Here is a 15,509-nt window from a genome sequence, read left to right as displayed (position 1 = left end):
ACCATCATCATAATCATATATATTCTGGGCCCCATTGCATAAAAATAACTATCACTGATTGTTTATTGGCTGATGAGCAGTGTTACCGTGATACTTACTATTGGAAGGCCAAGTTACCATAATACTAACTTTTATGCAACAGGGTGTTTCATAAAGCTATTCATAAGTTAAGAACGACTGGTGATCATTTCTTGTGGTACAATGGTATTCACCATTAAATGTTCATTGGCAATGGTTAAGCGCATAAGAAAGAATCACCAGTCGTTCTTAAAGTCCCTTCTAACTTACGAACAGCTTTATAAAATGGCTCCCTGGTCTGAAATAATGCCTTGAGTTAGGAGATTATTCATCTTATGGACAGCAATCTCATGCAGAGTCTACTATACATGGACATTCACAAAATAATACCAAATTTGAAGATAAATTATTATAATTCTGTCACAAAGATCAAGAACCTTGTGGCTTTATTTGTTCACTCCGTAATTCACATTCATCATGAGAAATATAAATAGATAACAGACATGGCATTGATGTGGAGAAGAAAAAATATTACAAAACAGACAAGCACAGAGCATCAACTGAATGAACAAAAAGGATGAAAGCTATCGATTCTATCTATACAGTATGTTTGCTTTTTTACAAATAAAAATTGTTTTTTATACAGTTGTAAAAGAAACACAGGATATCATCAACATGCCTCTCAAAAACTCAAATGACATCACAGCCTACACCAAATTAAGAATAAGTCGTGTAATAAATACATAAAAGTGATAATTGGACAATAGCCTCAATATCAAGAAGAGACTTGGATACAGTGCATAGCATGAAGTCAGAATGAATATCAATTATCATAAATTCTTTTATTAATACATAACAAGGTTCTTTGGCATAGAATTGTATACTTCACGAAATATTGTACATGAGAAATTGTAATCATAGTAATTTCTGAAAGTTGTTATATTCAATAGCATTATCAACAAGGTATGAAGACAATTTTTGTTTTCATGATCATGAGGATGTATCAAAATACTATGAATCAAAGGCATTAGTACATATTACACATGAACTAAAAAAGGGAACAGTCAGTTCTAATACCTTTACAGAGTATCAAAGGTAAACAAGTACAGGTAATTGTTCATATTTAATTAAAGTTTTAGATTTGTAGGTATAATTACAGGTTTCTTCTCTACATGTTATCTACCTAGAAGCTTGCCAAGTCAAACTTGGCAAAAGAAACTAAATAACATAAGAGGTACATACATGTACGATGTATTAATCGATAATAAAAATCAATGATAAACCAAAAGCAACTATTACATATATACAGTGGACATTAGCCGTGAATATACAACTTTGTTATTTTCTAATTGTAGACAATTAGATCTCTACGCCAGCAATATAATTTGTTCATGTGAAAAGAATTATGGATCACTTTAACCAAGTGAATTATATGAAAACAAATTTTTACAAAACAAATTTTTACAAAACTAATTTCACTGCATTATTACTTAAATTATAAAATATTGATATTCAAACATGATGCTATCATCATTCCAATTTCCAAAAGTATTTGATCCTTGAGAACACTAAATTATAACCAAAGATTTCATTTCATGATTACAAACAAAAAGTCAAAAGCTGTTTTCAAATTGTACTGATCTAAGCATTCAGAGTTAATTGTCTAAAATATTTATGAACATCTTAGTTGCATAAATTGGAATTCAGATACTGAAAAAAATATATGAATTACTTGATAACATGATTTGAATAAAAAGTCCTTTTTTCAAAACACTCATACAATGCAATATACTCCCAAGATCGATTTAATTTGTACCAGAGTGTTCAAGCCAGCACAAGTAGTTGCATGTATGCAAATTAGGTGTATGGTTGGAATAATCACGTGTGGCATTTTACTTCATTTCACTCTATGCAAACCTATTTCTCAGAGATGAAATGTAGTACTACTAATTACAACTTGCAAAATTAACTCAAATCTCGTCCTTTCGATGTGCCATGCATGCAAAGTGACATCATTCTATATAAAACATATATCTAGAATACGATTAACACTACCGAAACATGACCAACATAAGACAAACTTCCGCATTAACGCATGTTTACAAATCTTTGTCTCACTTTTGTTCAATCAAAAATGAGTACAATGTATTACCTGTCTCTTTGGTTCTAAATATATTGTTCATATTTGACTTTGTTCACAAGTGTTTACCCTTGTTTGGAATTCAAATGATTAAAATAATTGTCAATTTATTTTCTTTCAAACTATTCTGTCAGATTTGTAACAAATGGTCAAAAACATAATCAAATAATGAAAAGATGCTTCATGCAGTATATGAACAGTATAACCAATAAACTATCTAGAATTAGAGTCAAGACAAATATGAAAGTACAATGTATGCTCAAGAAAAAAGCAAAGTCCGATAGAAATGACAAGCATTGTCTAATTTGAGAAAAGGGGATATTGGGACTGGAGAAGGGGGGAGAGAGAGATAAGGGGGAGAGGGAGAAAGAAGAGTGGCAGATGGCATACGTTTTACCTGGTTTTTCCATTTTCATGTGTCTGTATGCTCATAAGTTTCTATTACTTGTGCCCCCCCCCTCTTGTGTTTCAGAGCATGCTAATAAAATATATCATGAGAAATAAAATTTCATACATTTGTTCATGAAACAAATAGACATTTTCAATATTTGTTACAAGCTACTGAAATCCTTGAATATGATTGGCCCAGGGCAAATACCAATACCATTCAACCAACCTTAAGCAAAATCAGAAAACCAAAACCAAACAACCTAACCTCTTCAAGCAAGAGGCATAAAGAGCTAAATCTATTTAAAATAACAAAATTTCAGTCCATATTGGAGTCAATTTCATTGATGTAAATGTAGCATAACCATTAAAGCCTCCTCATTACCAAGATGCATTGTTAATGGCCTCAGCCCTCATTACAATGGACCGGTCAATCAATAGCCAATAATGATAGTGACCATGCTAGTGTACAGATCAATAGCATTGTGAGGTAAGAATAGAAAGGTCATGTAATTGGCACCCTGGTGGACTGAGCCCTCACAGGATAAGTGTCTTTGTTTGATGAGGTTTTGGTGCTTATTGTGTCAACCAAGCTAATGAATAATTGAGTTGCTCTTCCAGGGGTGTCAGCATCTAATACTTCCTATACCTGCTGTGTTTAAGTGGCAGCTGGTATCTCATTCCATGGAGCTATTATAGCTCCATGCTCAGTCCTATCATTTTGCATGATGACCTCCAGATAGAGTGATAATTTACATACATCTGAGGAGCATTTCATGAAAGGACTTGTCGACAGTTACCATAGTAACTATGCTTCTCAGCCAATCAAATCAAGAAATCAATGACAAGTAAAGATAATTGTTGCAAGCGCACTTCTGGGGCCCTCTTTCACAAAACTTGTTATCATATTTAACAGTTAAAAGCTACTGAAATCCTTCAATTTGATTGGCTGATAGTAAACTCATTGTCGAAATTGTGCACACAACAAGCCTTTAAGAACAGGACTTTGTTTGAAATACAGCCAACTCTTGTATCAAATTTGTATCAAACCATGCAGAGTTGAGAAGTGTCCACATTAAATCTGATATGGTGACCAATTAATTCTCTCCTAGAATAACACTGGTTGAAACCACACAAACTGACCTATAAATACATCCAGAGTGTCCCTTTTGAGTAAAGTCCCCATTGTTTCAATCGGGAGAGGTCAACCGAGAACGAGAAAAACATGAAAAGTTATAAAGGAGCTTGTCAATGGGATGTATCATACAGCACTTAAGGGTTATTTTACTAGTGACCATGAGTTATGTCATAAGAGTCATCCTGAAGTGACATGAACAGCAGAGTTTACCTATTGGAATACTCATAATCTAATTCAAACAAAGTTGCCTCAAATGATCAAAAACTTTGGACGGAATATTCCATGTTTTAAATTGACACCAAAAGTTTGAATTTTGGGAAATACTACCAGACCAATAAGTTGTGTGGTATTGAACTCTGCAAAACAATCAACTTTTCCCGATAGTAATCATACCATCAAAAAGTATAAATTGTTGAAGTGTGCTTCGAAAGACAGTTTTTATCATGATTTCATACAGAAAAGTAAAGAATATACTTCATCAATAAAATCATACTTGGGCCCAGTACCATGAAGCTTGGCAATTGACCATTGGACTCATTTCTATGATTGATTGCACTGATTATTTCATATGCTTTTAATCAATAAAAGAATCATCTTTCAATTATTATTGCTATCAAACTGGTTTCAACAACAATAGAAATTTAGGAAAAAGGGAGATGACCTAGCAAGTGCTGATAAAACATTCTGAAAACTAATGAAATTTACACTAGTTATCACTCTAAAAATATTACAACTATGAGTCACGGGTCCTTTCTCATTAGCTCTGCACTTAATGAGGTCGGGCCTTATTTAATAAATAATTACAATTAGCTGTTGTAACTACCATGTAAACCTTACTTTTTCTTGGCTACTGAGCCCTGTTACCATGGTAGCTGTCATAATGGCAGAGTTACAATAGTTGTAAGTCTTTGTGAAATTAGGCCCAGGAGTTCAAAACTGTTGTCTTTCCCAAATTTTTATCTGATATGTCCATGCCAAATAAATACTGCTGATGAAATAAACAATGCATGGAATGAAAAGTCTATTTTATGATCACTAACTGCAATTAATGAAATGATTGTTTTTCATGTAAAAGCAACTAAACAGTATCTAGGTACTAAAAACACATTCTACAGCATTGGCAATGTGCATTGTACTTGTCATAAACCATATAAACCATTATTTTTATTCTCTTTAGAGACAGTCCTTTAAACTCCACTAAGATGTATTTTTTCGGATTTAGCTTAAATATTTTTACTTAATTTGTACTTATATATGAATGCAACAAAAAAAATGGGACTATTTCCATTGTGGGATTCTTAATTTCTAATAACAATAAATAGTACAAGACAATCAAGGTTTTATTTTTAAATACAATATTATCCTCATACATCAAGTACTGAAAGAAGTTAACATTTACATAAGACAAATATTAGTTAAAACATGCTTTGAGCTACGATGCCAACATTGAGTAATCATGATCATAAATAAGTTCATATTAAAGAAAACAATATCAACGAGCTAAAAGAGAGAGGATAAATAGTAGAGAAATTTACACAACCAAGTGGTCTATTACAATGCTTGCAAAATGTGTAAAATATCTTTTAAAAGTTCAATATCTTTTTAAAAATGACTATGCATTTCCATCCCTGCTTCTTGTACATATATACACTTTGCTAAAAATATATCCCATAATAAATAGTTTTATATACACGATAAGAAGGGTACGCTATATGACAAACAAATTCTTGCTTCATATTGATAATCAAATCTTTCCAATTACAAAAATTCTATAAAGTAGTGACCAAAAACGTAAGTTCCTACATGAACTGTATTGATATTCTTCCCTTGGAACAAAGGTGACTTACTTAAACAACAAAACTGACAAGTTATTCCTCTTATCTTAACCAAAGATAACATTCTTACATGACTGTGAAAATAATTCAATGCATGCTGTCTACTCCACAAAATATCCACAGTGAACATTAGATGAAATTGGGTGCACATTAGATTCACTTGCACTTCAAATTCCCAGTTGCGTGTGGCATACAATTCATCTCCAGCAGTCAGTAATGAGATCACTTATAACTCATGTGTGCTTCAGCACCTAAGAATGACTTCATCAAATTTGTCATGTTCATCTTTTAAAGAAAAACAGTTGTGGCAATAATTTAAAAAAAAAATCTAACAGCATCAACTGAAATAATCACCAATTACAAGTTACCCTAAACAGATAGAGATGTTTGTGGGGCTGTGATGGTTAACAGGTACCTACATAGCACATACCTACTACAGTCTGGAAACCATTTCCAAGAATGTATTGAATCATTCGGAGAACAACCGCAAAAGAAGTGTCCCTATCATCATTTTGCTCATGAGACATAGTTATTCATGGTTGGTGTGAGCCGTCTCTTTGGAATTGTATACACACACATAAAGAATTATTTCCACTGGACTGTACTACCGGGCCAGGATCAAGAACACATTCGGAGTGAAGGTATCTTGAGAGAGTGATTCCAAGGGGTATTTTCCTGGTGCCATGTAGGTAATGGCTAATGCAAAACTTGTTCTCTTTATCTACTTAAAGCAGCAAAAGAAGGAAATTTTACAGAGGTAACGTTTCTGTTATTGTCGAATACAGTATCAAAGACACGCCACAGACTTTTGCTAGGGCACACTGTTGGTTCCAAATCAGGAATCCTCACACGAGGCATCAATCTGAGAAGTAGAGCTGCATTGTTCGCTACCATCACTGTCAAAGGCATGCAGCTACCTGAATCTGCCCAGAATCCGATTCCATGGTAAAGACTTGGTGCTACTTTCACTCTTCATTACTCTTTATGGATGCAAATATGCATTTGATATATCAATGAAGTTGATGCCTATCGTGTTAATAGTTCATATCAGTCCTATCCCTTGGTCCTCAGAGGAATGTTGTATTATCAGGAAGGTCCCTGTTGGTGTTTCGACCCCTCGCCTCAAACAGCTGCCTTATGAGGGCAGCCTTTTCTTGCTCCAGCTTGGAAATCCGGTCGCTCTTTGAAGACACCTCCTGAAATGAATAATATGAAATACATTTCAATATGAATATCATTGCCACACTGTTTCAATTACAACACTTCACTTTTAAAGCCAATAAACATGTAGGGAATATTCTAGAAGAGAAGATGAAAGAGTAAGTAGAAAACACACCCAAAAAAATTAAAAATAAATTTCAATATGTAATTGCCACTCTGTTTCAATGACAACATTTCACTTTCAAAGCAAATGATTAGGCAAGGAATAATCTCAAAGAGATGAAGAAGGAGTATAAATAGAAACAGTAAATATAGCAAAGCATTGGTTGAAGATTGTAGAAGGCATGGTAGAAAATAAAAGAGAAAAGAAAAGACAGATAATTGAAAGAGTTTTGAAATTTAAAGCCGGGGTAATAGTACGTAGTGCTTAGAAATATTGTATTAATCCTTTGGAGACAGAGTCTGCATACATACAAGCTTGCATACCATGGAAAACATGTGTTATATAGCGTAATCATTCAGTCTCCAAATGAATGCATGTAACTGCTATATGAATGATGCATTTAACACGATGATACCGGAAATCGGATGGATTTCTTTTTTAAATCACAATGCAAAATTGAGGATGCTCAAGGTCACTTGAATGAAAAAAAACCTTTGAAAGGATTGATGTTATTCAACTACAATCCCTCCTTCCCCCTCACCTAAATACCCCATTCAATTCACTTATATCCACTGTAATGATGTGAAATCCATGCTGATCTTCAAATAAACCCATCTAAACCCATCGGAAATGTCTATTCAAAACAAATAATACTTGTCTCTAACAATATCAACTGAATTCACTTATCATTAAAGCCGACATATCAAATAGAATGAAGGGCATAAGCTGTTATTTTAAAGAAACATATCCTCTGAAAAGTGGGGAATAAAACCAACTTCATGGTCTATTAGATTGAATTAGTGATGTTTACTTTGATGGTAAACAACACACATGTTCCTACATGTATAAAGAGATCCGTTATGTCTGGGTAACTCAATACAAAGGGGCATAGAACCTGTTCTGGAGATTCTGTCATTTCCATTTTCTCAACACAAACAATTTTGGTGAAAAACCATAGCTTGTACATACATGCACTGTAAATATCAAGTATAACTAATACTTGTTGTGAGGTTCAGAAAATCACCTTCAAATGGATGAATTTTTTATGAAAATAATTTACATTTAATCGAGGCAAAACCAGTCATACTTACGTCTGTTAATTGTTTGTTCTGTTGCTTGAGTTTACCAACTAAGAGGGGTGCGATGATGTCGCCCTGCTGGATACCGGTAGGCTTCCCATACTGGTTAATAGCAAGGTTCATGTGGTTAGGAAAACCCTGCAAGAGAAATGATATACAGTTTACAAAATTAAATTAGTTTTTTTTGTTTAATAAGATGGGTGCCCCAACGTGTACAATTTCACAACCTGGCTAGTACCCAATTTAGCTGTATGTACATGTAGGTCCGAATGAAATAAAGTGAGTTTGTAAACTCTGAGGGGAGCCCAAATAATCCCTTTGGTAATCAAGAAGCATTACACTGTAGCAATAATTTCATATAGTTCATTAAACCCTTCAAGGGGCATGGAATACAAAGAGGTTACAACCCCAGAGGGTTTATATTTTAGATTGATGTTCCTCAGAAGGCAAGTTTTGTGGAAAAGCATAAATGCAACAATCACTTTAACAAGCAAGAGACAACCTCACAAAAAGATGACTTTGATAATTACAGAAAAATCAAACAGGTAAAAATAAAATAAAACTATCATCCAAATTAGATGGAAACTAAAAAAGGTATGAGATCAGCAACTTTCATTCACGTTCACAGGCCGTTGCAAATCATGAATGACATGCAAATTTCAATTTTGGTACAAATATGATATGACATTATCAACAAGTAGATCATCATTGAATGATAATGTAATTTGCAATAATAGTGATTTTGCAGGGAGGATTCAGATTATGTTTACATTATTGAAGGTAAAATGTGAAAATATAAAAACATGATATCAAATAAATACTGAGTGTGTAACATCATCATTGGCTACAGGTACCTAACTTGAACCACCCAAGTTGCACACATGTACTGCTCTTTTTTTTCAATCTTTGTACAAAAATTCAAAATGGCATAGCTTGTTTATTCTAGATCTGATTCAGATGGAATTTTTAGCGACATGCTAGTCTGATGTCTCTCTTTCATTCAAAACAACTTGAATGTTGGAGTGGTTTTGACCTTTGACATGAAACATTCTTGTATGCCACCCAGAAAAACACTAGGGCATTCTAAAATTCTTGTCCGAACCTGTACGAGTTGAGCACAGATAGAACTCTTGCAGTATGCATTTACCAAAGTGCTTTTCATTACCCTCCTCCTGCATTAAAAGATTAAACATGAACACATCCCAAATTAATCTTTCCCCACAGCCTTTCAGTAAAATCTATTGAAATCTTCAAGGCAGAAGCAGAAAACTGACAAAAGATGTAGACAAAGAAAACATTTAACTAACAGCTTACTGTGCAAACAGAGACAGAGATGGACAAACATGAGGAAACAAACCAAGCCTGAATGAAAGGCAGAGAAGACAACAGAAACACAACACAAGACTATCAGACTATCCATGTATTAACTATTAAGCCCCCCCCCCCCCTCCCCCCCAAAAAAGGGGGGGGGGGAACAGTACATGCGTAGGCCTTCGTTTAATAACAAGTGTCACTGTAAAAAGGACTGGTACATGTTCATTAATTTCTTTGGTAAATTGCCAATTCGTCCACTCACCACATGGTCTACTTTCATTTAGTCTAATGCTATTCTGTCCATCAACATTTCGTTTAAACAACCATTTGGTCCATTAGCCATTTGGTCAAATCATCACTTTGTCTAATGACCATTTACATCTAATAACCAGTTGGTCTAATATCCATTTCATTTTCATTAATTTTGCACAATTTAATACTTAGTCCAATTAGACCAAATGGCATTAGATTAAATGAAAGTAGAGTGGATGAACTGATGTTAGCCAACTTGACAAATATAATGTGCAATAATAAAAATCATTTCAAAAATAATAGGGAATCAAGATCCATTTCTGTATAGATACAAAACAAAATCATTGCTATCAACAGCAGACCTTAGCTTAACTCTCATAACGAGAAGCTTTTGAATGGAGTTGAGAGCCAAACTTGGCATGAAGCATGTTTGGACCAATCTCACAAAATCAACAAATCACATTTCTAAGGCTAAAAATCTTTAAACATGCTGACCTAGATCTTTACGGAATACCGATCCTCCTACACAAATACGTGATTCCATTCTGTATGAGACAATACACTAGTTAAAAAATACAATAAGAGTTCAAATTGAACAGGCTCATGGATCATTTGATTTCCTTCTTCGATTTCATTCCGAAGGATTTTCTTATTATGTGGGCGTCCATGATGCTATTATAATTTGCATTCATGCTTTGGACTGTGTCAATTGATGAAGTGAATGGTGAATATTGCAATGATGCTCAATGAAAAATCAAATATACAAGGTTTATAAATATTTGTTTTCTTTAAATGTACACAAATAACAAGCATCGTATTCAAGATGAGACTTCTGAAGAAGTTGATTGTGCCTGTTGGTTTGTATTCTATCCGAACCTTGTATATTTACATGTAAGTAAAAAAATTTTCATCATTATCAACTTTACAGACAACTACTATACATACTACCACTACTAATATGACTACTTCTGCGACTACAGAGTACTACTACTACCACTTCTACTTCTACTACTACTACTACTACTATTACTACCACTACTACTATTACTACCACTACTACGTATTACGTTCTACAACTACTGCTGCTACTACTACTGCTGCTGCTACTACTGCTGCTACTACTACTGCTGCTACTACTGCTACTTCTACTACTACGACGACGACGACAACGACTACTACCACTACCACTACCACTACTACCACTACTACTACTACTTCTACTTCTACTACTATTACTACTACTACTACTACTACTACCAAGGCTCCACACTAACTTTTCTTGGTGGCCCGAATGGTCCACCAAAATTATCAATTTCACATTCTTGGTGGCCCACAGGCAAATTTGGTGGCCCTAAAACAATAGAAATTGTTACAATTTATTAAAACTTTGGTAGCCCGACCGGGCCACCAAGTGTGGGCTTTTGCAGAATTTTGGTGGCCCTCCTCTCATTTTTGGTTGCCCCGGGCCACTGCTAATGTCGAGCCCTGACTACTACTACTATTACTACAACTACTACGTACTATGTACTACTACTACTACAATACTACTGCTGCTGTCTGCAGCTACTAAAGAAAATGCTCATTAAGATCTAATTAACCTACGCAATAGTAGCTCAGGGTCCCATGAATAATTCACAGTAGGCCTATCTTTGGACTAGTATAGACAGCATTGAAATTCAGTGATGTATACATTTTCATATGACCTCAATTAACAATTAGATCAATATCAAAGACCTATCATGAGCAGCAGCTGCTCACTTTCTGACAATACAATCATTGTTTTTTTTCAAAAGTAACCATTTGAAATGTCATCATAACCACAACCCCCACGTTTTTGACGAGATCCATGATACACATTTTCAATCTCATTATGGCTCAGTAGTTGATAATGATAGATAGACACGTTTTATGTTCTGTGCAATCCACGCATATGGATTTCCTTTCATTTGCTTGCAATTAAAGGAATGACATTCATATGTGCCCCTTTGAAATATTAAATCTGTTCCCTTTAGTTAAAAATGTTTTTTTTCCAGGGTTACCAAACCATCATTCTATTGTTATATTTGTATGTATTTGTATGTATTTATGTAATTGTTTGTACCTGATGGTGGTTGAATAAATAAATAAATTGAATTGAATTCTTTCTCAATTTCTACAAAAATCTTCCTATGCATCAAAAGCTGATTCTAGAAAAGTACCATCTGTCTACTACCTTCCAAGTTATTAAACAAAAGCTTGTACTTAGAATTCATCAAGAATTCATTATCCCTTTTTACAAAGAATAAACTACAAAGAATACGCTCATGCTGCCAATAGAACAAGGTTTAATTTCCAGTTGTAGGAAAAAATCAGATGTGGACTTTTTAATCACATCGTTGAATTAGGTCTTCTATCTCTCCAATAATCTTGTTTCTCTCTGCGCAAACAAGATGAACATGACTTTTCTTTTAATAGAACAACCTGAGCGCCATTTGGGAGCACTGCCTGAGGCAAGAGAAGATGATATCTTGGGATGTAATTGAATTGCATGAGATGTCGTTAGTGTACCTTTTCTGGGGTAGCTATGAGTGCCCTGAGTTGCCTGTTAAGATCTGTGATTCGTGTCGTCCTGTATACGATCATGTCCTGGTGATCAATGTCCTGAATGAATGAAAATTATGAATAGCATTGCTTGGATTAGAATCAACGTTTTAGGTCCTAAAGAGTGGAAACTGAACTGATGAAAGAATTAACAACATGCAACTGTGATGATGATAAAGAGAAATTCAGTAAAAAAAATAATCAATTACTAATAATTAACTACCACCGCCACTATCATCAGGGGCTGATCAAGGATTTTCCAAAGAGGGGGGCACATTTTCCCCAGTAAAATTGGATAAGCACAAAAAAGTGTTTCTAAAAAATAAAGGTAATTTTGTCCCACATAAATTTGACAAGCAAAAAAAGGTCATTTTGTCCCAAGTAAAATTTGAATAGCAAAAAAAGAGGTCCTCACTTGTGTATGAAGGACATATTCCTATTGAAAAATATTTACTGTGACTCTCAAATGGGGGCACACTTGTGTATGAATGATATATTTACATTGAAAATATTGGCTATGACTCTAAAAAGGGAGTACAGGCCAGATGTGCCCCCCCCCCCTCTCGATCTGCCACTGATCATCATCATCATCCATCCATCGCTGTCATCACTATTTAATCAAAATGGTCACCATCATCATCACTTTCATCATCCCTATCACCATCAACATCATCACTATCACCATCATCATCACTATCCTCATTATCATCACCATCATCATCAATGATCATCACCATCATCATCATCACCACCATCGTCATCACCATCACCATCATCATCACCATCACCATAATCATCATCATAAATCATCACCACCACCACATCGTCATGATCATCACCACCACCTTCATTGCCATGATCATTATTGCCACAATCACCACTATCATCTTCATCATCACCATCATCACCACCACCACCACCATCATCACCACTACCATCATCACCATACCTCTGTGAAATCAATTTGTGCTTTGTTGATTCTCTCCTGCCTGTCTCTGATGCTAGCTAGCTGTTGTCTATACCAATCCCTTGCCAGCTCCAGAGCTTCCAAGCCCTGCAGGAAGATGTCCCTTTCTTGTTCAAGTTGCTTCATGCGCTTCAGCTGAAAGATATAAAAGAGTAAACACCATTAAATATGAAAGTTTATTGGCATTATGCCTTTTTACAAATGTTTCTCAAACACACTATCATTTTAGATAATGGTTCCATGCATCAGAAACAATAAAAAAAAGACAGTTTAAGTCCAGGGTATCTTACCAGGGAGGAGGGCGCTCGATCCCTGGCCACACCCCTACAATTCTTCCTCCTACATGTATGTACACTATCATATACAGAACATGGAAAACTGGTCATATGTTAAAACCAAACCATGGAGTTATTCCAACACATTTATTCAATGGTTCCGTTTATAAATGGCTCATTTGCTCTTGACTTCATTAACAAATAAAAACTTAAGTCCCTGTAAGGGGGGGGGGGGTGCTCCCTGAGTACAGCCCTACATTACAATTCTTTCTCCTAAAACTATACACTATACACAGAATATGGAAAATTGGTCCTACTATGTTGTAACTACTGATCTTTTCCAATATGATTTTAATAGTTCAGTTTATAAATGGCTGATGGCTCATTTGCTCTTGATCTCATTAGTAAATAAAAAGTCCTTGTAGGGGAGGGGTTACATCATGAGGCAACTTAAAGTGCCTGGAATAAGCTTCAAACATGAAGCATGAGAAAAGCAACATTTCGTACACAGTGGTGTGATCTACAAAGGTGAAGTATTATTACCCAGGTCTCTTCTCTCACATTGCAGTCAGACAAAAAAAAAGGAATCTGTACTTTTTTTTCATTACATAAAATAATTTTCTATATTTGAACGTGTTACTTGTTAGTAATCCATGTATTGACTAGCCATTTGTTTGGAATGGAAACAGTGGACCTGGTCTCTTTATGTATTATATCAGTGTCTTTGAACTTATAAAGTCATGATGAAACAACAACTCAAGATTACTGCTGTATATAAATGTGAAACATATACACTGTATATCATTTACACCGAACGTGTTTAGGAATGCAAATACATGATTGAAGATTTCCATACAGGGATAACTGATACAGGTATTGGAGAAAACACGTGCATCAACCTAAACAATAAAAAGAAAAAAAACATGTCCTAACTTGAAAATTTTCTTGAGAAGAGGTAAACTGAGAAAGTAGATCATGTAAAAGAAATATATTCCAAACATGGTTGAGTCAGGGGAAGCTACTGGTACATTTCCCTCTTTGTAATGGGTAGGCTTCATGCTTACAGATTAATATTACCTACCAAAACATGTTTTTTTTAATATAAATTAGTGATTCAATTCCAATGCAAGTTTGTAAAAAGTCATGTCTGTAAATTGTTATGTCCTTGGGTCAACTAATCCAGGAAGATTATCATTACACGAAGCTACGGCTTTTTGTTAAAACGTGTTCCACAAAGGCCAGACATAGGTTCGATCAATAACGATAGCCCTATTGTTGAACGGTGCTGATCTTGAAATGGTAATCAATACATAATTCTTGTCATCGTCAATTATTCAGAAAACTACAAGCCGGGGCATACAGCTGAGTCTGTGTTCAACGAGGGGAGACACACTCTGATGTAAAGGCGCTGAGAAAGAAGTGTTGTGAATGGACTTTTGTTTGAAGTGTTGACAAAAGTTGGTCTTCGCAACAGGCAAGGCAGATATAATGGGCATGTTGGCTATTCATGTTTTGAAGTAGTCACCAAATATATGGAGCATTAATGATTAGTTTATGGGTGCCACTATGTTCCCCCACCCAACACTTTCTTTAATCTCTTTTCATACCATGTCTACGATCTTCAACTACATGTACCTTCTCATCTGTATAGGGTTTCAAAACAATCAAGACTCATAACACGGTGCACCGTATGGAAATTCAAAGTCTGGTCGTAAAGACTAGCCAGCCAAGATGTTCCATTGTGGCCACGGGTCTCCTGTGGTCACTAACTGGTCAGCCACCTTTCTGGGCGGTCATTTGCAATGATCAATGGAGTCGTTTACCTCTCAAGACATCGACCATCTTCAATCAGAGCTGGTCAGCAACCTCAGAAGAATATTCACAATTCGCCAGAGGTGTCATTTACCTCAAGATATCCGTCTTGCAAACACTGCGCTCTCTTCACCAACTGGTCATCCACCCTATACTAAGATGCAGTCATCAACCCTTCCTCCATACTGGGCCACGAAACATAAAGCTTAGCAATTGATTGTGATTTGTGAGGCTGAATTAACGACTGATTATACACACACCAATGCAATTGATATAGCAGAAAGATCAGCCTCATGGTTAATTTCTTAGCATTTTGTTACGGATTATGCTCCTCTAAATCAATTAATATTTGGCAATAGAAATACTCAAAATTATTATTTTTCAATAA

At 35.1% G+C, this 15,509-nt stretch overlaps 1 protein-coding gene across 1 annotated transcript; it reads right to left on the bottom strand.

Annotated features, from left to right (window-relative positions):
- Positions 1 to 2,603: 2,603 nt before the first annotated feature.
- On the bottom strand, positions 2,604 to 13,165 carry LOC129277914 (suppressor APC domain-containing protein 2-like). The gene is made up of 4 exons (XM_054914100.2): positions 13,017 to 13,165; positions 12,035 to 12,127; positions 7,934 to 8,059; positions 2,604 to 6,714 (listed from the first exon to the last, which is right to left on the bottom strand). Exons 1-4 carry the CDS (start codon positions 13,158 to 13,160, stop codon positions 6,586 to 6,588), a joined length of 492 nt encoding a protein of 163 aa, XP_054770075.2. The 5' UTR covers positions 13,161 to 13,165; the 3' UTR covers positions 2,604 to 6,585.
- Positions 13,166 to 15,509: the final 2,344 nt, after the last annotated feature.

The sequence above is a fragment of the Lytechinus pictus genome, chromosome 15 (genome assembly GCF_037042905.1).
Source record: "Lytechinus pictus isolate F3 Inbred chromosome 15, Lp3.0, whole genome shotgun sequence".
Lineage (NCBI taxonomy): Eukaryota > Metazoa > Echinodermata > Echinoidea > Temnopleuroida > Toxopneustidae > Lytechinus > Lytechinus pictus.
The sequence above is the reverse complement of the archived record's forward strand: the minus strand, read 5'-3'. Positions and strand labels throughout refer to the sequence as shown.